We start from the raw sequence: 24,491 nt of genomic DNA on the forward strand, positions 1-24,491 counted from the left end.
TAAGGATTGGATTCGAGAGGAATTAGATTGTTTAGTGGAGCTCAACTCCATATGTCCAAATAGGCCTTATAATAGTCATGTAGATCAGTCTTTTGTAATGGATTGGAAGTTTGGACCGTTTGTCTAGTATATGTTGTAATAGTCGGAATCGAGTTGACATTATTACAGATGTTGCTTGATAGAATCAGTTGGATTGGAATGCATAAAATATTGGGTTAAGGATGCAAGATCCATCTTGTCTGGGCGGTGTGATCTTGTTTGTTTGTTTTTGTTTAGTGGTGCCAAACTTCATTGGTCATCAACGCCATTTATATTATATTTTATTTTTCTAATATTCCTTTAATTTTATTTATTTTTTAATTTGATTATTTATTATTTTATTTTTTTTTCCTTCCGTTCAAGTTATATTTTTGTCCGTAAATTTTGTGATTTTAAAAACTGAAACACCAATTTTATTGCTTTATCATCGTCTCCGAGGATTTTTGAGATATCTTGGTTTAGTCCTAAGCTATTGAGGTGTGGTATGAAATATAGGCATCGTTGAAAAATATGGCTTATTGTTAGATTGTTGTTGCAATACTGGCAGTTCCAAGGTTTTTGAAATAAGATCGGAGTGGATGAGCCTCGTGTGACCTATTCTCGGCCTGGTCAGTACAACCTCCTCTCTACGGCATTTGCGACTGGAGGTACCCCAGGGCTTGACATCCTTTTTAATAAGTTTTAATTTATTTATTGGGGTATCATTCCACATAGATTGGCATTTATCTTTGACTTCCTTTACAAGAGGCCTGCTCATTTCTGACGGAGTTAATATTGCTTTACCGGTGGTGTGATCTGTAAGTAAAAATAAGAATAAAAGATATGACAGAAAACAGGGCTTCTGAATTGCAGAACGAAGATAAAAGGATCATTATGAGGGTTTTATTAGGTTCAAAATGTGTCGGTATGTCAGGGATATGCAGTCTTTAACAACTTTATTATTGGCGGAATACTCCGTTAAATTTCTGTGAATGGACTCCGAAATAAGACGTTTTTTATGGTTAGTGACAGTGGCAAGAATAGAAGGATTGCCGAAATTAAAATTATGATTCAGGTATCCTATCCATATTTGAATCACAGATTTTTCCCGTACACCAATTTAGAATTCGCCCTAGGCACTCCACTGTTCAAAAAGGCTCAGAGTCGTTGACTATTTCTCTTCATCTCTTGAAAAGAAGCAATACTGCTCTGGTGCTTTCCTGGGCATAGCCCAATATTTTGACCGTGTATGGCATGCCGGATTGCTTTTCAAGCTCAAATCCATTTTACCCCGAAACTTATACCATATCCTCCGCTCATGCCTCTCAAATAGTTCCTTTCGAGTTCGCAGTGGTTTCGAGTAATCAATCTACCCGATCGAGGCAGGAGTTCCCCAAGGCAGTGTTTTGGGTCCTATCCTCTTCATCTTCTTCACTGCTGACATTCCCATCAATCCTGACACGCTCCTGGCTACATTTGCCGATGATATAGCTATCCTATCCTCCCATCTCGATCCTGTAACAGTCTCATCCAATCTCCAAACACACCTCACCCGGATTGAGCAATTGTGTAACCAATGACGGATAAAAGGGAACGAATCGAAATGCATCCATGTGAATTAGATTCATCTTAGACAAAAGAAACCTGGAACCAACATACTAGACTTAAAAGACAAGAAGTCAACAGGCGACTCAGTGAGCTATACCGACTGCTCATCTCTCACTAGAAAAAAAGCTTCTTATTTATAAGACTATACTATCATATACTTATAAGACCTATCTGAACCTACAGACTTGAACCGGGGGACAGCTAAACAGTCGAACATCAAACGTATTCAATCCTTTCAATCCAAAATCCTTAGAACCATAGTTAATGCACCCTGTTACATTTCCAATAGAACACTACACCATGACCTTCATACCTTTTGTCCTTGACCTCATACCAAGCAAATTCTCAAAATTCTGTATAAACCTTTCTAACTATTCTAATCCTTAGGTTCGATCCTTATCTAGTTCCACCCATCCCTACAATCCACCTTGAAGGTTGAACCGGCAGTGGCCAAGAGACTTACTGTAAATAAAAATGGACAATTGGAGTTCTGGCAATGGTCAGATTCTCCACTCAAGTTGAGTGTTTGCGGTTTTAGCGCACTTCCTCAGCCTCCATATTATACCACTACTGGTGATGCGGCGCGAGGGATCTTATGTACTCTGTTTTACACGTGGAGGATAGAGTGGACTCAGGGTTCCATTGTGTAAATGTTCCTCGATTGTGTAAATGTTGTATATAAGAAGAGTGTAAATAAGAGTAGTGATTATTTTATTTTTTCATGCACATAGTTTTATTATGTTCATATTTGTTATCCTTCTCTTTGTTTATATTTTAATAGAGAGAGGTTTTATTTATTTTGATGTGTTTTTTTTTTCTTTTCTTTATTTATTTTTAGTCTTATTTTATTATGAATGTGATCATTCATCACTATTGCCTATTCCCCAAGTTACAGCCTTAGTCAGCTGTTACTTCGATGTCAGCTGACTGAGGAGATCAGCTGATCGCATGTATACAAAGAGATGTACAGAACCCAATAAAGTTAGTATGTTACAGCAGTTCACACGTGTTACATCTTACTCCTTCTTCTCTTTTTTGACATTTGACTTTCGCCGATACTTAACTCCCACAAAGGTGTGGCAGACTGTAATATCTATCAATAAATAAAGTTTTTGAGTAAAAAAAAAAGTTTTTTTTTTAAACATGCTTTTGGAATTCAACAACATAGCAGAATTTTCTTCCATTTTCAGTTTATTTGATACCTTATTTATGACATAATCGTTTTTGAAATTGAAATTTTGTCCAAAATGATAATTTATTTATTCAGTATCTATTATTATCATTTTTAATAAAATTTAATAAGGAAATGAATTTATACAAGACAAAGTTTTAAAATACTTTGGATTTTGTTTATTTAATCTTTTAGCTTGTAAATGTAAATTTATTCTGGTATGAGCGTGATTTGGGCAATAGAAACTTCGTTTTTTACCACATTTTTTTTCAATTTTTTTTAAATATTTGAAATTATAGTTTGATAAAACTGGATTTCATTTAAAAACATGAATCTAGTGGTCGACGTTTTGAGGTATATAACCCGGGTTATATTATGTGATATTAGTTTGTGATAGGCCACACCAATGGTGTGTGTTATTGAACTCTTGAAAAGAGGCCTAAATCTACAGGCACTTACAATATTTAAACGTTGCTATAATGTTGATTGTTGCTACCGCACTGGTTGGGGGCGCTGATTACAATGTTTAGAACAGTGTGTTAGATCAAAGTGTTAGCGAGACCAGGAAATTAATTTGTCCTCTCCTGATGAATTCTGAGATCGACAAACATCAAGTACTTTGTGAAGAGCCAGCGATTTCTTCTTTATCCATCCATGTTGTAGTCCGGATAATCTTCCGCAATTTAGAATTTTGAAACTTTTTTAGCACTTTGTACAATCGGTGAGGTGGATAAATAGGAAAAGTGTCAACTTCAAAAGTTTCAAAAAAAATTTTGTTCTTACCCTTCTATTAATTTTATTATTTAAAATAAATACATAATACAAAAATAGGAATATATGTACAATAATAGACGTAAATATTCTTACATTGCCTGAAGGGCAAATTTAAGGTAGTTTGCTGGATCCGCTGTCTGCAAGGAAGCACTGTGGCGCTTATTCGCCGTCTGCGTTGTCACGAGTGGATGATATGTTTTGTGGTTGATAATCATACATGTAAGGTGTGTTTTGTTTATACATTTTTACAGGACATTTCCATTAAATATTTATTCTAATTAGTGTTTCTTTGGTACAATTTTTTGGGTATCAATTAAAGTAAATATTAATAGTAATACGTCATGATACCCCTTGCCTACGTTACCTTATATTTGATTTAAAGTCTAATCAAATTTAAGGGAAATGGAAATGCAATACGGCCAAAAGAATTTTATTATTTGTTTTTTGCTGCCATTTTTTGTTGTTCAGGTTTTTTCGTCCATCCCATGGCTTCTGCTAAGCTTGGCTTCGGCCTTCCATTTGCAAGGCGAGTCAATTCCAATATCCGATCTGCCTCCCGAACTCCGCTCATCCTGGCTCCATGCATGGTACCGGTCATCCCCATGGTTGTTGCGTCTCCGGCGAAAAACAGAGCAGGCATACACTGCTTCCCATCGGGAACCGGCGCGGCCAGAGCACACTGGTCCACAACCGTCGCACCAATCGGTATGAACGCACGTGCTCCTCGGAAATAGGGACTCTTTCTCCAAGCAGACTTGACAATATTCGCAGGGTACGGGATTGTCGAGTCGCCGGTGAACATCCGCAATGTCCGTGTAGCATCCTCCGCTACCTTCACGTCACTGAGTCCTTCCACTATATCAGCCTCTACGTCAGACACACCCATCATCAATGCTTGCTGAGACCCTGGAACCTCGTCTACTGTTCCCACACCTTTTGTCCAGTCTGGACATGTTGTCCTTGCCATCAACTCCTTCAGAGACCAACCAAGTCGCAAGGTCCCGCTCTTCCACACCCAAAACGGATTAGTATATTCTAAGAAAATATTGTTGCAGTTAGCAAAACCCATTTTCCTTATTGCATCGGTTTTCACTGACGGTAGACCAGGTTGGAACCATCCTAAACTTTCTTTAAGGACCCCTAATGACATTGTTAAAATGACGTAATCTCCATGATATACTTTTCCATCGCTGGTGAAGACTTGTACTCTGTCAGATTTTTCAGAAAGTTTATCTGACCAAATAATTTTCTTGACAACCTTACAATAGAGAATGTGATCACAGGTTGGTATACTCCTGAGGAGCGGTGCAAGAATCCCGATCATTCCTGTTGGAATCCTAATGTCTACTCCCGGGGGTGGGACATAACTTCCAAACTGGCTAGCTGATATTTTACATAGGTCGGAAGCCATCCTAAACCTGATGTCGTTGCTTATCGCCAACATATACCTCGCTGCATACTTCCTGTAACGTTCTGGGTAAAGGGAGCACTCTTGGTGTATCCTTGCGATGATAAAGTCCCATAGGCTGCCAACGTCACCGGTGTCTTTACCGTAGATGTTGAGAGCTTGCCGTATGATCAAAGCCATGCTGAGGGGTACAGTATCACCGACTAGCTTGGGGACTACGACTCCTTTACTTGTCATACAGATCCCGCGCCCTAACGGAAATTCGTTGGTGGGATCCGGTATCAATCCTTCCCTCGAAGCCAGAACAAAGACTGGATTTCTGATGGACCCTCCATATATACTCATGGCTCCTAACTCAGCTATTACATTGGCCAAGTGGACGCTGTGAATTCGACCTCCAGGTCTGTAAATGCAATGAATTAATCAGACATAGTCATTTTAGTGTTCACCAGTTACAATAATTCCTTCTGCCATTGCTACAAAGTATTTTATATTTCCTTATATTACTCTAGTTTTTTTTTTTTTTTTTTTTTTTTTTGCTTCTACTCTATAAAATATTTTGCTCTCAGATTTTTTTTATCTTTTCATTTATTGCTATTTGCAACTGTACATTATAATACATTTAATAAATTTATCTCTGTTAAAATGGAGTGTTATAGGCGTGTAAAGAAACTACCGATTGGTAGCACTCTAATGACGTTTTACATTAGCAGGGCTCGTGGCCATCTTCTTTTCAGGCGCCTCGGAGGATTGTCAGGAATGGAAGAGGAAGCAAGGTTAGAAACAGTGGGTTTGGGTAGTTAGAGAGTTTGTAATAGAAGGAGTTTGTAATGATAACTGGTTCGGGCTAGATCGATTATATATGGAACATTACGATCTTTATGTATGATTTTATTTGTGACAAAGTAAGGAGCATTGGAAACTTTACGATGGATTTTGGATTGCAATGATTCGATACGAGAGGAATTCGAAGCTCAACTCCGTATGTAAAGATTGGCCTTATTACAGTCATGTAGATCAGTCTTTTGTAATGAATTGAAAGTTTAGACCGTTTGTCCAGTAAGTGCTGTAATAGTCAAAATCGACGTGCAGTTTCCTGTCTCTTCAGACTTGTGTGAGGATTCCAGGTTAGTTGTTTGTCCAGATGTAGTCCAAGGTAGTGGATCTGTTTGATAGGGGTAAGATCAACATTATTAAACGAGTCTGTAGGGAAGTCGGTAGGTTTACGACGTAGGGTAAAGGTTATTTGTTGGGATTTATTTTAATCCTTCAATTACGACACAATTTTTCTTGGCTGTAATATGAAATTGAAGAGTTTTGTATGCAATCAAAGGGTTATTAGTAACAGCGAGCACACATGTGTCATCAGCATACGTGGATAGTGTTAGGATTTGTTGGGATGTCAACTGTATAGACGGTGTAGAGGATAGGACCGAGGATGCTACCCTGAGGAACACCAGCGAACTGAAAGAAGAGGAATGAATAGGAACCATCGTGGTTTACTTTAAATAATATGTCAGTAAGAAAGGAACGAATAACGAGAAAGTATGTAGGGGGTAGGAATTTACGGAGTTTGTAAAGTAGTCCCGGGTGCCAGAATTAAATTTTCATTTTGCGTGCACATAAAGGAAGAATGTAGGTTTCATATATATTGTTCTTTTTGTGTTTTGGCCAGGTGAACAACCTATTCTTACCAGAGTGAGAAGGTCATGTTTTCATTCTGTTGTACCACAACGAAATAAAAATTGATCCTTTCATCTCAGACAGGAATAGAACCAGTGCCGCTGCAGTTACAAGCTTACAAAGGTACCGCCTCGGTATCATCGGCTACAGGAGGTTATAAAATGCGCTAACAACTTTTCCTTGACATGAATAAATTATAACAAAATAGTATTACAAAAATGTGTACCGTATAAACTTAATTACATTGATTCTCAGAAATTTATGAATTTTTTTTCATTTTATCGATCTTGTAAGTACCTGCAGTGCCTTTAAGAACCCACACACTCGTGGGAACAAAGATAAACGAAGACCATTTATCTCTGCTGCGGAGAGCAATCCAAGGAGCGTGGATTGGACAGGGGATACCGGGAGACCTTTAGGCCCAACAGCAACGGCTGAGGGGGACCGGAACTCATCGGAACCCGAAATATCCTTGAGGGCTAGGAGGAGACCTGGAGTTAGTTCTCAGGATAGAGATGGTCAACAGGGCACCTCAGGGACACAGGGGACCTGGAGAGTTGATACGTGGCAAGCGAGGCGGCCCCATGCAGAATACGAAGATCTCAATTGATAGGGACCGGACTCCTACAGAACCGAGACCCAGCATTGAGAAGAGGATAAGGTCCTCCCACGCCTGATCAGTATCATGGTCGAGATAGGCACATGGGGGAAGGTGCACACCTCGAGTTCAGTAATTTTATATACCATTTGGGCGGTGTACTATATAAAATACAGTATATACGTATATACTATACGTAACGGAGGAAAGAGACAAACCTCGGAGAACCTATGGAGGTAAATGTGCAGAGAGTGAGGTGGAGAAGAGTGTGAGTCACATAGACCCGACGAGTCGAGCAGCGACATCTCGGAGGTATCAGAGGCATCAGGCACATATGTCGAGGATGGCGAGATAAGGCGGCCAAACACATCGAGAAACGAATGGAAGAGAGCAAACGGGAGGAGAGGATCCACTAAAGAGATCTGAGGAGAATGTACACAGAGCAGTGGTCGCACGATGGTGAGTTGCAACGTGGGAAACGAGAGCAGCTGCCTGCCTATTATCGAAGTGAAGGAGTACGGTGCTTGGTCGATACAGGGAGTTCCAACACCATCGTGTGTCGAGAGGCGTTGAAGAAGCTGAGAAACGGAGAGAGGGCACCCCAGCCCAATGTTCAGGTATGTCATTGAAAGTTAATCACCCTAGGTGGTCCCTGTAGCGTGGAAGGGGGAGTCATTATAGATCTGGGCGAATGGAGGATTGGCGGAGGTAAACTAATGACGCAGTGGGGAATATGCCACGGGAGTATTAGATTATTATCGGATGCGACCTATTGTCGAAGGTGGGAGCGCGAATAAGGAATGTGGGAAACCGATGGAATATTCGGTTGGGACAGAAAAAATTCAGTTGTCAACGATTTTCGAGGGGAAGAACACCGCGAGTAGGGGCGGTTAACAAGACGGGTAACTGGAGGGAGTTAATATTGGAGGAATACTGGGATATATCCTTCAAGCAGGGAAATAGGTTGGGGAAGACGGGTAAGACAGTCCATGAAATCACATTAAAGCGATATATGGATACGTACGTGAAAGAAAGATGATATCCTCAAGCACATTTTTCATGAGACTTTTCTTGTTTATTCTGAAATTGTATTTCATTTTATTAGAAACTTTGTAAATTTAGTTTATTATAAATTATACATCTTAGCATCTGTGTGTAATATAAAAACCAAAACAAGAAATCCGTCTGTGGGTTAAGACGTGACAACCCAGTTATCATCGTTGTTTCAATCGGACAGCCATGATGAAGCCCTGCAAAGCGAGACAAAACTTTGGTTAATAATCAACGTGGAAAAGTCAAAACTGAATTGTGTTTGCAAATTATAGGTTTTGATAATTCTCAACAACCAAAGGTGGAACTCTGTGTTTAAGTACCACAGCTTTTCACACCTCTGGAAACGAATGTATATAATTGTAATCGATTAAAAATAAATGAATAGGAGGTTAGAAAAAAAAAAAACATCTGGGAACCACAGTTCCTTCCAAGTGGTTAATGGGTACCACATGCCGAAGGGACAGAGGCCATTAACAGGTAAAGATCAATATACTCTGTGATCGGCAGTGGGTTCCCACCCCCACTCAGGCAGGAACTAGGATAGACGCTCACCTAGGGGGCACTGTAACTTATACTCAATAAGGAAAAGGCGACTCCTAGCGATCCAAAAAGGGTCCCAAAAAGGCGACGCCTCTTTTTGAAACAAGTGGGGGTAGAAGTAAAAACAGAGAGACACAGAAGCAGAAGAGTAGCAGAGGAAACAAGAACGAAGAGGGGCAAGATGCACTTCGACCAGACGAATTCGTAAGAAGGGCCAAGATACCTGGACATCTTTTATGACCAAGACGACATCTACGGAACTATATTCCATGGTCGTCTCATGAAAAATGTATTGTCGGAGTGCCTGAGGATATCTTCTTTCTTTCACGTACGTATCCATATATCGCTTTAATAGGATTTCATGGACTGTCTTACCCGTCTTCCCCAACCTATTTCCCTGCTTGAAGGATATATCCCAGTATTCCTCCAATATTAACTCCCTCCAGTTACCCGTCTTGTTAACCGCCCCTACTCGCGGTGTTCTTCCCCTCGCAAATCGTTGACAACTGAATTTTTTCTGTCCCAACCGAATATTCCATCGGTTTCCCACATTCCTTATTCGCGCCCCCACCTTCGACAATAGGTCGCATCCGATAATAATCTGCTACTGGCGTGGCATATTCCCCACTACGTCATTAGTTTACCTCCGCCAATCCCCCATTCGCCCAGATCTATAATGACTTCCCCTTCCACGCCACCTAGGGTGATTAACTTACAATGACATACCTGAACATTAGGCTGGGGTGCCCTCTCTCCGTTTCTCAGCTTCTTCAACGCCTCTCGAGACACGATGGTGTTGGAACTCCCTAAGTAGGGCCATGATACCTGGACATCCTTTATGAACAAGACGACATCTACGGAACTATATCCTATGGCATGAATCAATCAAGTCAGCAGCTATAAGAATAGATTAAACAATAAGCAATAATGTAATAATCATATTGCAACCATTTATCCGAATCATTTTAATAACATCATCTATCAATCATTGTAAATAAACACCTTGTTCCTTGATGTAAATTATATACCATCCCTAACCATATTATCCAATACCATCCCTTATTATATTATACAATTAATAGTAATGATATTTTATAGAAATAAAGGTATTTAATTGCTAACTGGTAAACACAAAACAAGCCTTTGGAAAAGAATCCAATTATAATAATGGCTTTTACAGCACTCAATATAAATCAATTAATTAACTTATTTTTGAATAATTGCCTTCAGCGATTATCCTGGCATTCCGACTGAATCTCGAGACAGCACTATTTCGTAATCCTTTCATCCCCATCTGTTCCCGATAAACCTCTCTTGTGAAAAGAAGATAGTCACAGAAGTTTTAATTTAAGATATTAAGGGATGATTCACCCCCATTATGTTGAGTAAGAAACCATTAACTCGACTGATTTCTTGTAAACTCACTCGGGGCCAGAACAAAAAACATCCGTCAAACTGTCTTATAGCCTAGTGGTTGCCTAAAGTTAACAAATAGCCAATCTCAGATGAGAATCGAATCGGAAACCCTCCCATTTCATGGAACTAAAAACCAATACCTATTCGGTATCAATAGTTTGTATTCAGTAAATATTTCTTTTTAACTCTATTTAATTCACTATTACCATAATTGCATACGCTATCATAGTACGTAATTCCAGTTTGACGAACATGACAGTTAGTCCCGACATTATTTAAAAATAAATATTTCCGTCTATTTTATAGACGAATAAGTACTATCTATCAAATTTAATTTATGAAATAATTTTACAAGATAAATATACTTGTGGAGATACTACTGTGCTAAACTAAAGACAATCTATTGTGAATAATTGTAAAGGTTGCTAAAACAGGGTTTATTTGATTTAGTTTTTATCCACAGACAAAACAGGGCTTGTTCCCAATAATAACTTGTAATATTAGCTTCAAAAAGTTTAAGAAAACCACAGTATTTCAATCTTTTATTTATCTTTAATATATGATTTTATTTTTACGTAAATAAATGTTTCTCTAAGAATTCCAACTCATACATTTATCATAATCAACAATAATTCAAAAGTAAACTTTTTTTAAGACAATGAAACAACCCCCAAATGTATTTGAATATCTACTGATAGAACTTTACTCAAATTTATAGAGTAGAAGATTCCTAGGTCATCTTTTTATACGTCTTAGAGAATTATATGTTATTTAAGGGGAAGTAAGGTAAGAAACAAGTGGATTTGGCTGATTAGGGAGTTTAACATGGAAGGTCTTTAACTGATATCTTTTTCAGGCCAAATCGACATAAGGAACATTGAAGTTCTAGTGGATGAGTTTATCTTTGACAACGTAAAGAATACTAAGGATTTTGTTTTGTAAGAGTTGGGTATGAATGAAATTTCACGTGTTAGTGGAATTTCGAAGGTCAACTACGTAAGCCCAGGTAGCCCTTATTATGGTCGTGTAAATGATTCTTTTGTAATTAGTTGGAAGCTTAAACCGTTTGTCTAGTAAATTTTGTGATAGTCCGAATCGACAGCATTTCCCTGTCACTTCAGTCTTGTGTGAGGATTCCAAGTTATTAGTTTGTCTAGCTGTATTCCTAGATAGCCAATATGCTCGGTAGGAATAAGTGGAGTATTATGAAAGGAGACTTACTATTGAGTAGGAGGTTTATGACAAAGGGCAAGTTTCGTTTGATAGGATTTATTGGAATTTATTTTAATACTGCAATTTTGACACTATTCTTTGAGAGTTTTGATGCGGGGTTAGATATTTTGGGATTGAATTGGTGGGTTATTATTCACTAATAGCACACATATTTCATCGGTATATATAAAAGACACTTTTGCAATTTAAATTTGATAATTATAGTTGATTTTAATGTTATTCCGTGAGCTGAACCGAGTGAACTCCATTCTCCACCATCACATAAATATTATTCGCAAATTAATGAAATCAAAGTTCGTAGAAAAAAATCATGAAAATCATTCATAGCTCCTAAGGCTCCCAATTGATCAACTTTAAGGTTTTGGGTGTCGAAATAAACTAAATAACGCATTGGTTGAGACAAATCAATTTTTTCTGAGTCAATTTTAATTCAAGGTCCAAGGCTATGTTTTAATTATTATTAGAATAAATTTGAGTGACTTTATCTTTACTAATACCTTCGAATCCAGTATAGTTTATAGTAATAATTAGAGAGAAGGAAAAATTATCTTTCCAATGGTACCAAAACAATTGACTTTGGTCGAAGTTTGCACCAGATATAGTGGTTGAAAGATGGAATTTGAATAACTTTAGTTTTATTTTTTAACTTTATTGTTATTTTCGTTTATTTAATTATTTTTTCGAAAAAATATACTAAAATTCTTATCTATACAGTTAGTAATTTTATTTTATGGAATAATATACATTTTTAAGGAAAATATAATAGTTACGGATTTTCAAGGGAATTCCAATGCACATTAAAATGTGCATGCACTATTACATCATATTACCACAGATATTTTTTTAATCTGAACTGCTTCTATTATTGCTGACGAAATGAAACTTTACAAAAATTTCCATCGAAAAGATAGTTGAATTTTTCACTTCCTGAGAAAACTGAATTTTTTTAGCATATTTTTCTTAAACCTACACGAAACTTCATCCTGACGTTGATTAAATACAAATGTTTTGGTACCGTTGAAAACGTTTCTCTTTCTAATAATTATAATAAAATATATATTAAATAGATCTGAAGGAACAAAGAATAAAATACCTGATAAATCGAATTATTTTTATTATCTAGCGCTCACAATCGTTGTCTATACGTACTTATATCTGACGTTGCAGCAATTGTGATGGTATTTGAATGTTCATAGGCTTGAGGGGTTTCGTTATACGAGTACTTGTGCCAGCGTTTAAATGCGCCGACCTCTTTAATGATTCGGTTACGTGGACTACTATATATGGTTCATATAGGTTTTGAACAGTAATGAATTCTTCTGAAAAATAGTATACGGGTCCATAGACTGCATTGCTACTTGGGTGTTACAGGTGCACCAGCGTATTTTTTAACTTGGAAGGTTTGTTTGTTTTGTTTTTGTTTAGTGGCGCCAAACTTCATTGGTCATCAACGCCATTTATATTTTATTTAATTTTGCTTATATTCGTTTAATTTTATTTATTTTTTATTATTGTTTTTTTTTTTCTTCCGTTCAAATATACCTATTTTTGCAGGAAATATTAGAAACCAAAACACTAACTCTATCGCCCTATCATCGTCTCCGAGGGTCTTTGAAATATCTAGGTTAAGTCTTAAGCTATTGAGGTGTGGTGTGAAATATGGGCATTGTTGGAAAATATGGCTTATTGTTAAATTATTGTTGCAATACTGGCAGTTCTTTCGAAATAAGATAGGGTGGGTGAGCCTCTTGTGACCTATTCTCAGCCTGGTCAGTACAACCTCCTCTCAACGGCATTTGCGACTGGAGGTACCCCAGCTTGACATAATTTTTAATTTACTCATTCCACAAAGCCATTGCCATTTATCTTTGACTTCCTTTCCAAGTGGTTTGCTCATTTCTGATGGAGTTAAAATTGCTTTACCCCGTCCCGAAAGCACGAGTGCTTCTCTTGCAGCGTGATTGGGTAGTTCATTTCCTGCGATTCCTACATGGCGTAATTTTTAACTTGGAAGGTTTTAGAGGCGCGTACCAGCGTAATTTTAACTTCGAGGGTTTTAGGCGCGCACCAGCGTAATTTTTAACTTGGAGGGTTTTAGAGGCACACCAGCGTAATTTTTAACTTGGAGGGTTTTAGAGGCGCACCAGCGTAATTTTTAACTTATCCCGTATTTATATTTTGTAACAGCTCACAAAATTGGTAAATTTATTTCTGTCTGATGGCTACAACTTTTTTTTTTTTTAATATTTAATATATTAAAAATTATAACATTATAACAAAAAACTTACATTTATTGCTAGTTCCATTATACCTTATCTATAGTCTACAGCATTTATAAAACTGTTACAGCTTCAGATAATGATTTCTATGAAATTCAAACAAAAAAAATAATTAAATTTTTTTTTCAGTCCCTGTTTCGGTACCTGCACCGGTATCTATTTTTAGTTTCAGATTGTAAATAATGCGTGAAGTTATAATGTAACTGGAAAAGACAGGATACAGTAAGGTTTAAAATAAATGTGATGAGATGTCAGTAAGTAATATCCTGTTTGTTATATGCTATGGTACTTAGAGCGTTGTTTTATTCAATCTTTGAAGGAGGGAGTATGTAGAGGGGCTCAGCTGCAACAAAAAGTGAAGCTAAAAGGACCTCATGATGAACTCCAGAGGAGTGTGAGCCAAGCACCATCTGCCTTCTGTTTCAGCTCAGATTATAATGGCAGATATTCCTATTAACCATGACGTACTTGAGCTCTGGGAGAGTGGCTCCTTTTCTTTCTTATTTAGTTTTGCTTTGTTGGAGAATAGGGAATACCATCCTCATTTTGATACACTCGGAATCGAAAAAAAAATGGATGGGCTTTATGCACAGATGATTAGCTCAACTCCAAAATTCAGGCCCATAGTTTGATATATTTCCAATTAGTCTTATGAATTTGCTATTTGCTATGTCACCATTGGTCAAGCTTTTTTCTTTCGAATTACGTTTTTGGAAATACTTTATTTTTGTGCCTATTGAGGAAGCAAAGATACCGTACTGTAATAAAACCGTAGTAATATGGTGCTTCAATTAGGTAATGTATAAAGTATACGACGGACAATATTTTTATTATTAATTTACTCATTTCTAGTATTAATATAATTCATAGCACGAATGACATATAGCCATTCAAGACAATACATAGAAAGCTGGAAATAATTCCTCTTCGACTTTACCTGTCCAATGCTTCCAGAATGATGAAATTGTCTATGCCACACTGGAGCAGCCGGTTAGCTGCCGAAAGACCGGCCAACCCCGCTCCAATGATTATGACTCTTGGAGGATCGCAACATGGATGGACTGTACCATCCTCTACAAGACATATTGACAGCTGTACGTCCTTCCTGCACTTCAAATATTTCCCTAGTTCATCCTTTTCACTTTCTCCACAGGTCGACTTGCGCCGTCGCTTGATAAGGGATCCCAAACACCTTCCAGCTCTGTCAGAATTGATATAAAATTATTAATCAATGAAGCAATATTAAATAATTTTAAGAAATATATAATTATTAGTGTATTATTCTTAAATAATACCTCTTCTTCAATTAAAAAAAAAGTAATTTCGGAAAAATATTTGTTACAATTAAAATTTCTATTCACGAATACTTAATTTATCTATTATAATGTGATATTTTTTTCATTTATAATCGACAATGTTTTGTTTTGCTTAATGGTGTAAAACTGTTCATGGTAAGTGACAGGAGTCGATGATTTTATAACAAATCACAAAAATGAAAATCATTAATAGAAATTGGCGTATAGAAATTATTTTAGGTATCAGAACAGACTATACAACATGATTAATCCAAAGCACTTATAAAGCAAAAACGATTTCAAACTCTTCTTGAAGAAGTCGAAGAATTAGTGAAGTAAGTTGGTAATTGAGATTGAGTAAACGAGTATTAGAGAATTAATGAAGATTATGGGACCGTTCTGGATGACCTTTGTTTTCTCTAGGTAAAACCTGTCTATTTATTTTTTTATTACCCTCTTTCTAGTTATTTCTGATATATGAAAGTGATCTATAGGTTACCACCCTATTCTATCCATGATAGGGGTCAATTTGTCATTTCATGGGGCCGCTACAGAAATAAAAATCTGTCCTAATGTTACGAACGGCCCTCGATATAAAGCCATAGATTACTTTAAAAACACAAACCATTAGAAGAACACGAAATCAGTTTTAGTTAGAAAAATTAATTAACGAAATAATTCTTCTGAGAATATTTTAAGTTTTTTTATTGTATTATTTAGGTACGAATACAAAAATGTAATAGCGGAATTAGGAAATTTTTAATCCAATAATTAATAAATAAGTTTCAATATTGGAATCCCAATTCTTAGATATCATTAATAAAAGAAGATATTTGTAATACAAGATCATTCAAGAAGTTCTTGATTCCGAATAGAGATTATTGCACACGTATCTTAAGATGGGAGATATAGGAGGGTGGAGTAGGCGATATCCAAGAGAATATTCCAACTCGGAGTATAAGTGGCTTCTAGCAGCGTCACTTACCTCGCCCTACCCCGGTTCTTATTTTAGAAAAGTTTCTTCGCCAAGTTCAAGTAGAAAGTAATTTTAAATTTCTACTTCAGAAAACATTTTATTTTCTGAAAGTTTTACTTTCCTACATTCCCCGTCTTTTATACATATTAGGTCCTATTAGTACTCTATATCACTTATTTCTCTAAAAGAAAAATAAATGCTAGTTATCAATTTAATAAAATTTATGTATGAATCTGATTCTAATAGGATTTAGAGGAATTAGAAATGAAATAATTTTACTTTCAAAATGAGTCGCTGTATTCCTACTGATTTTATGTATGATATTAGTGATATGCAAGATAAAAAAAAAAAAGACCAGAAAATATTTTAGTATTTAGATTGAAATAACTAATAAGCTTTATTATATTTCTAATAATTACCTACTTTATTTTAAATTATTCGTATTGCATTACATCTGTCCATACTTAGCCCAATATTTTTCATCTAATGGTATCTAATTTTTAATTTATAGTAAAAATACTGGCATACATTATAGAAATTAACATAAAAAATGGTGGATTCTACTAATAAACATTACAAAAAAATGATAATATTAGAATTAAAAAAGAACAATCCATATTGATTTTTTATCAGGGTAGGACTATATGTTACCCATGGTCATGAAAAAAGTGATTTAAGACTAGTTATGAATGAAAATGTGGGGACTGTATTAGTATTTAAATAATTGAGTAGTGGGCTGAATGAATATATTTGAATAAAGGCGCAGAATGAACTTTGCATTGTATTTTAACATAAATTTTAACCAAAACAATAAAATTAATACACAATATGAAAAACAAAACTTGATAAAAAAAAAAAAGAAGAATACAATTTAGCCAAATTGAGATTTTCAGATTATATTTTTATTTTTAATTACATTTTTCTATTGAAACACATGATTTTGTTTGATCAATTAATGTTATCACCGTTTCATGTTGCCAAGAAGGATTTTACTTGCTTGTTTTTTTTTTTCTTCTTTCATTCCCTACCTTAATTGTTTTCTCCATTCATGCTTGACTTTAGCTTAACTTTAAACTTATTGTTCATAAAGGCAAAATAATAAATTAAATGAGGTTATTTGTAATTCAAGTACTCAATATGTCTGACTATGTTTAATAATTTAGGTCTGATAGATCTTTAATGGTTTTATATGGGGACTGAATGGTTGGTGTGTATATACGTGATACAGTTTCATATTTTTTAATTGTGGCTGTTTAATCATCACGCGGAGGCCCCATGCCTCCAAATTCTTTTATAGTACTTTTCTGACAGAATGGACCCATCAAACCACAGTTAAGTATCTCATTGTACACCTTAAAGTACCAACGGTAGAAGAAGGTCTGTATCTAATCCGATTCATGTAACAAATGCGTAATACAACTTATTAATTCATGTCTTTTGATATCTGTTTTAGAGGGATCTGGAAAAACCAAAAAATTGCTTTTTAATTGTGTTGAGGATGTGATCCTTAAAGAATAAATCAAAACAAAGAACAATCTGTTAATTTCAAGACAAATACAAACAATTTACCTATCCATTACACAGATTTATCAATAAATTATAAATATAAAATATAATTAACAGAAAACTGAACTAATTGAAATTGCCGACAAAAACAATTCAATAGAAGTGTGGAAAATATATTTTTATATAAGTTATCAGGTAAATGCTTATAGAGTTATGTGACGATAGAGGAAAATTGTGGACTATTTTTACTTTTTAAATTATTATATAGTTTTATTATAATTTTTAGGTTTGTATATACATATACATACATAAGATATGTAAATTTTGAGCAAATATTTTATAGTATTGGTTTACTATGATATAAAAAATAATGGACTAAGTGTTGAGAGTATCGCCTAAAAGAAGGCAATGATTAATTAATACAATTTCTCTTTTTATCATATATTTCTATAATTCATATAGATCTAGATTTGTTTTAATCAAAATACTAAAAATCTTAACCATTGTTATTTAACTAAAGGATAATCAACAAGATTTTTTTGTAAATTTGCCAAACCAAATATCATAAAGAATTGAAGTTAAACGTTTTAAGATACGTTTAATCAAATAATCGAATTCTTAAGTCATGAAAAAACTGGTATGACTATCTGGCATATCGTTTTATAATGGCAACCGATTTTTCTACGATTTCATGTTTTAAACGGCTATATCTCATGTATTAATGAAGATATGGAAAAAATAAAAATTATTTTGAAATCACTTTAATAAATAATAATAAACTAAAATAATGAATAATTTGTAACAATTTACAAAGATTTTATTCAATTTTTGGAATTCATGTATCTTAAAATTTTCAAGACCAATCAGGGAGCTTCATTATTAAAATTAAAATCACAATTGCATATGAAGTTAACGCCAGCTAAATTGAAAAATGTTTAATAATTGCATACAGGAAATGAAGAAATTATTGAGTCCATCGATTGATTAAAATCTGCATATATTATACCAAATATACAATTTTCCCTTCTGCACACTGATTAGAATAATGAATGCGAATGGTAATAATGCTCAACTTTACCACTGAATAAAGGAGCCAAATCACCAAGGTATAACCGAATAATAAAGTTGCCGGTCTCGCATAATCGATCGGATCGCATAATCGACTTGCAACGCAGCCAGTGAAACTTCCGTCAAGCACACCCATATGTATACATTTTATCAGTGAACTGCCGCACCTTAAGTACTTAATCATCTATAATAGCTATTAATCGGGAATTTATTTTACTATTGTATTGTTATGTTCTGATTATTTCTGAACTTGAGATTAATCCTAATATAGTACTATCTACCTTTCTTCATCATTATTATTGAGTTTTAAAAATTACAATAGCTGAAGTCAAACAATTTAGGGCTAACAACAGAGTATTCTTAATCTATATATATATATATATATATCTATTATTAGGTGTATCAATAATGGTGTGTTAAATGTAAAACGTTTGAACATGCTAAATATTATTAGCGAAGGATTGTGAGCAGTCTAATTTAAAGTCTATGTAATATGTCAAATGTAGAATAGCTCTTAGCTGATTTTCTTGACAACTTGTTTTGTTATCTATATGAAATAATAAAATTATCAACAGCTTCGCCACATCTTCTTTTCTCCAACTCACTATGCTGCTTGGCTCCTCTCTTAGTTTTTTTTTTGGTTACTACTATATTATTATTTTTATCTATTACTTTATTATAGTTTAAAAACTTCCAAAACAAAAACAGCACAAGCTAAATACGAACTTCGAACTACGTGTAAATTGCAGTGGATGTTCCTTGGTTTGTATGAAACAGCCAATTGCATGGGAAATTACAAGTAGAGACAATACAAGATTACATCAATAAAAGATTCATGAAGTTCCACTCCCAATGACATACAACTTGGGAAACCCAAATACTACCCGGCCCAGGCTGTTATAAATTCTATATTTATCAGTTCTATTATATTATTCTAAAATTTTATTTCATCTTAATTTCTTTTTTCTTCTCTTTATCTTTTTCTTTAATTAACTTTCATGTTTTCCCTATTAGAAGTAAATTATTTCTTTTGTTAAATACATAAATGTCACAGTTTAGGCTATTAACTTTTACCTTTTATTAAGAATTATTATTTTCATCTATTTATTTTATCTTAATTTTTTGTTTTATTTATCACATTGGATATAGTTAGGGGTATCTTTTTTGCGATATATCTCCATAATAAATTGTAAAAAAAAAAGTACCTCTTACATTAATCATGTAAGGCCCACAAGCCCTATCTGGTATTGAATAAATACATAAACAAAAATAAATAAATAAATGGCAAGAGACAAAATGGTGTGGAGCTTAGCAATTCTGTTTTAACATGCTAAAAGAAGAAAATATTTCTTACTCTTATTTTACACAACTTTTCCCATTTGACACACTTCAAGATGTTAAACTAAAGATTGTGGGCACCCCCACTATTATAAATAACAAAAAAATGTTTCTATTATAAATTTAAATTTTATTTTTTATGCAGGTTCCCTTAAAATCTTAAGGGAATTTTAATTTTTAAAAATATATGAGAAGTGTAGGTCATTTGATGAAAGAAACTATATTGGTTATTAGATGGTGCAATGGTAATTTTCCAATTTCCCAACTTGCTAACGTATATTTAGTTAGGTACTATCGCACTGTCTACTATGATAACAGTACTACTAAGCAAGAAATATGTAACTGTAAAATGAGTGAGGTTTTTCATTCATCCCGGGGCTTAATGAAGTGCTCGGTTTTGCTACAGTTGAAGACTTTGAGGCATAATACAAAAATAAGCAAAATATAAAATAAATATAAAGATTAATAATTAAGAAATAAGATGTTTTATATCATTAACTAGAACGAACAAACAAGAAAATTTGAAAAAATTAAAATAGATAAATAATGTTTCATGTACTTTACATGTATATATATTTATAGACACACGTGTTGGAATTAATTATGGATATTGATAGAATTGGTGTTAATATTCAAACGAATACAAAGATAGCTTCATATAAGCACTCAACATTAGAACACTTTGCATAAAGTTCTAATTTTTTTCAACATTCTAGCCCAAAGCCAATATCTTTGATAATGGGAGTGGGTGATACAGATATTTAGTTTTCTGAAATATTATTTTTTAAATTAATAATATAAAACTAACTTTAAATATAAACTGTAATCGTAATATCTTTAATCGTCAGCACCTATAAATACTATTCTCATTGGTTTTTAACAGTTTGGATCAGTAAAATTGTGGACAAATTATAAATATGTGAATTTGACGGTTGTAATCAAACTAAACATATAGTTTATTAGCGTTCTGTTTGATCTGCCTGACATCTATCAAAGTGAATCACATAGAATTTGAAGTAAGCATTCAATATTTTCTGCTGGCACTATAAATTTTAATAGTTAATATATTCTCAGGACCGTGGTTCATTCACTCAACTAATCGTGTAAATGAAATGGTTTTGTCTTAGATAATAAAGTTAAATGTATGAATCAAACTCACCTGAAAATGGCATTTCGGATATCAGGAAAACTAAACATTACCAAATGTCCCTCGCCCTTTAGATTTCATGTGAAATGAAACTAATTTTCACTAAGAAGTCTGAAGGTGATAGGTTACTAAAGGTTTGCATCATATGTGACACTATGACATCATATGTTACCTAGGATGTCCGCTCAAAAATTCTATCCGTTGATTTCTGATATGGATTCGTCTGTGGCAGAAATCATAGCTTAACATCTCTGAAAGATAAATTTAATGATTTGATTCTATTCCTTGTGTAATCCATAAACCCCTAAGTTATTGACTTTCTAATATTGTCTTATTGAGACATCAAAAACACTTAATAGTTATATGCTAAGTGGAGAAGCATAGATTAAGTATTCTTCTTTTTATAGGTTTTTTTTATAACAAACAGTTTTACTGGAAGCGAATACAAGATATTTTGAGTGTATTAATAAATAAAAAATTTGTAATAAACTTAGGACACACCAATGGTACGTGCTAATGGACTTGAAGGCCCAAATCTACACATATTTATAATATTCACAAGTGGCAATATATATACAGCTTAGAGAATTCTAAAAGCTTTCTTTTTTGGTTAAAAACGGTGTCATCAACAGCCATCTGAAAACTGTTACAGGCGTGTAGAGAAACTACCCATTGGTAGCACTCTAATGACGTTTTACATTAGCAGGTCACGTGGCCATCTTCTTTTCAGGCGTCTCGGAGGATTGTCAGAAATGAAAGAGGAATCAAGCTTAGAAACTAGTGGTTTTAGGGGGCTAGGGAGTTTGTAATGGAGGGAATGATTTTGTGTGGGCCAGGTCGGTTACATTTGGAACATTACGGTCTTTATGTATGATTTTATTTGTGATAAAGTAAGGAGCATTGAGGAATTTACGAAGGATTTTGGATTGCAACGATTGGATACGAGAGGAATACGAAGGTTTACTGGAGCCCTAAAGCTCAACTCCGTATGTCTAGATTGGCCTTATTAAAGTCATGTAGATCATTATTTTGTAATGAATTGGAAATTTAGACCGTTTGTCCAGTAAAAGCTGATATAGTAGAAATCAACAAGCAGTTTCCTGTCTTTTCAGTCTTGTGTGAGGATGCCAGGTTAGTCGTTTGTCCAGATGTCCAGATTTGTCCATAATTTGTTTGACTAGAAGTAGTGATATATGTGGAGATGGGTTAAGAGCAGCTGCTTCGGTTTTCGGTTTTAGTTGGGACGGGGAGTTGGTGGGAGCAGCTGGACGAGATGGAACTGAGAGTGGATCTGGTGGCGGCTATTCCATCCGTGAGGGTAGATGATGGGGATTTTGATGACAAGAGGTTGGGCTGAGGATAAAAGGTCAGGGGCTTAGGTTGAGAAGTCTGAGGCGCCTAACGTCGAGGCTGGCTTTTCTTGATTGTGATCTCGGAGTAAGTGAACAACACTTGCTGCCATGACACATGAGACTATTCTTATATTAAATAGGTAAAACGAAATTTTTGGTTAAGCTTGCGTAAATATAACAATGATTACTTTTATTTTAAAAAAATACAAATTTAGCATTAAAAAAACAAACAAAAAAACAGACGAAAACCTTTTACAGAAAGTTCTATATTGAACAAAATATAAACAAAAGGAATATCAATGTCAGTCTGTAATGTATTGGTGGTGGCAATATAAAAAGGGAGATTATTCATTTTTTAAAATAATCTGTCTTTTTTACTGTTTTCCAACAAATGTAAGTTGGTATAACTACATTTGTTTTATGAGCAATTTATAAATGTTTAGTTTATAAGCCAGTGATAATTTTTAAGGGAAACCAAATAGCCAAGAAAAATATAATTGACCCATTAAAAGTGAATTTATGAATGGACATATTCATATTTTTGTTATCATTTGAAAGAAATTGAAGTGAATAGGATGAAAGGTAATGTGAGGGGGCTAAAGATTTAGCGTTTTAATTATTAAATGATACAAAAAATAAATAGCCCTCGGGAAAATCATCTTATCTACATGTGTTCAAAAATAGCCGTGGAGTGCTTAGAACCGATTGACCGTGCAGAACTCATGAAGTGAAAAGCTTTCATTAACAGTAGCTTTATTCAGAACGAAAAGCCATTCAACTTGGCTAAGAGAAAACAGTAAAAGGGAATGCTCAGTTTTGTTGAACATTACAGAGCTCATTTACTACTGAATAGTAAATTAACGAATTAGGAGAGTACTATTTTTAGAAAATAACATAAATATTTTGATTACTAAATTTCTGAGTAAAAAAAGGATTTTAAGATACTTTTACTATTCTATGTCTGCGTCAAAACTCAGCTCCATGTGACTATTGAGACGACTTCAGTTTTATTTTTTTCTATTGCTTAAACCCAATTGAGGAAGGAAACCTATTAGAATTAGTAATGATTTACTCATAAAAATGTTTTATGCATTTTATCAATAGTCAATAGTTTCCAAATTAAAGTTATGCTTCCTTCTGATAACGCCATTTTGAACCTTTACGTGATTTTTAGTATCTGATAATCTTAATTTAACATCAAAGAAATATTACCGTTTTAAATACCTAAAAAAAAAATTATTTGTTATAAATTAATTAATTGTTGACTTTTTAAAAATATTCTTGAAAGCCAAATGATAACAAATTCTGTAATTCTTAAAATTAAGAATTGCTTTTGTTTTAGTTAAGTGAACAAAATATTCAACTGATCGAACCAAAAATCTAATAAATTTGGAGGTTTTATCAAATGTTTATGAAACTTGCGACATGCCTCTCATTTTCTAACTAAGATTATTCGTAAAATAATAATCACACGATACCTAAACCAATTAAGGCCTTTCGGATTTTTTTATAATCTGCTTTACTCCATTCAGAAATGGATTTACACTTTTTGGAAATCACGCCAATAATACTAGGATGCAATCGCCCGATTCAGTACCACGAATTCTAGCATTGGATACGCGATCCTTTCCTATAATTTTAATATGCTTTAAATAAAAATAATTTGTGAACTGTACTTGTTTAACAAGATTAGTCTTTTTAATGTAATAAAATTTATTCACAAAAACTTTACATACGTTTATTTAGTGTAAGGATATAATAGAAACTATGTCATCATATTCGAATATTAAGATGTTATAAAAAAGCAAAAAAGGAAGCCTATTGCTAAATTCTATATGAATAGGTTGTCTCACCTACCATTAAAAATACAATAATTATTTGTTTTATTATTATTTTGAGGTAGTTGTCAATTAAAAAAAAAAAGTACAGTGAAAACGCAAAATTTATAAAATTGACTATTAAACACCCAAATCCTGCAACATAAATGCTGTTCTTTAATTTATAGTTATACTACGTAAAAAACCTTTT

At 34.2% G+C, this 24,491-nt stretch overlaps 1 protein-coding gene across 1 annotated transcript; it reads right to left on the minus strand.

Annotated features, from left to right (window-relative positions):
* Nucleotides 1-3,980: 3,980 nt before the first annotated feature.
* On the minus strand, nucleotides 3,981-21,263 carry LOC106689498 (peroxisomal N(1)-acetyl-spermine/spermidine oxidase). The gene is made up of 3 exons (XM_014434476.2): nucleotides 21,124-21,263; nucleotides 14,719-14,982; nucleotides 3,981-5,382 (listed from the first exon to the last, which is right to left on the minus strand). Exons 1-3 carry the CDS (start codon nucleotides 21,159-21,161, stop codon nucleotides 4,005-4,007), a joined length of 1,680 nt encoding a protein of 559 aa, XP_014289962.1. The 5' UTR covers nucleotides 21,162-21,263; the 3' UTR covers nucleotides 3,981-4,004.
* Nucleotides 21,264-24,491: the final 3,228 nt, after the last annotated feature.

The sequence above is a fragment of the Halyomorpha halys genome, unplaced genomic scaffold (assembly GCF_000696795.3).
Source record: "Halyomorpha halys isolate HHAL.00 unplaced genomic scaffold, Hhal_1.1 Scaffold1381.1, whole genome shotgun sequence".
Lineage (NCBI taxonomy): Eukaryota > Metazoa > Arthropoda > Insecta > Hemiptera > Pentatomidae > Halyomorpha > Halyomorpha halys.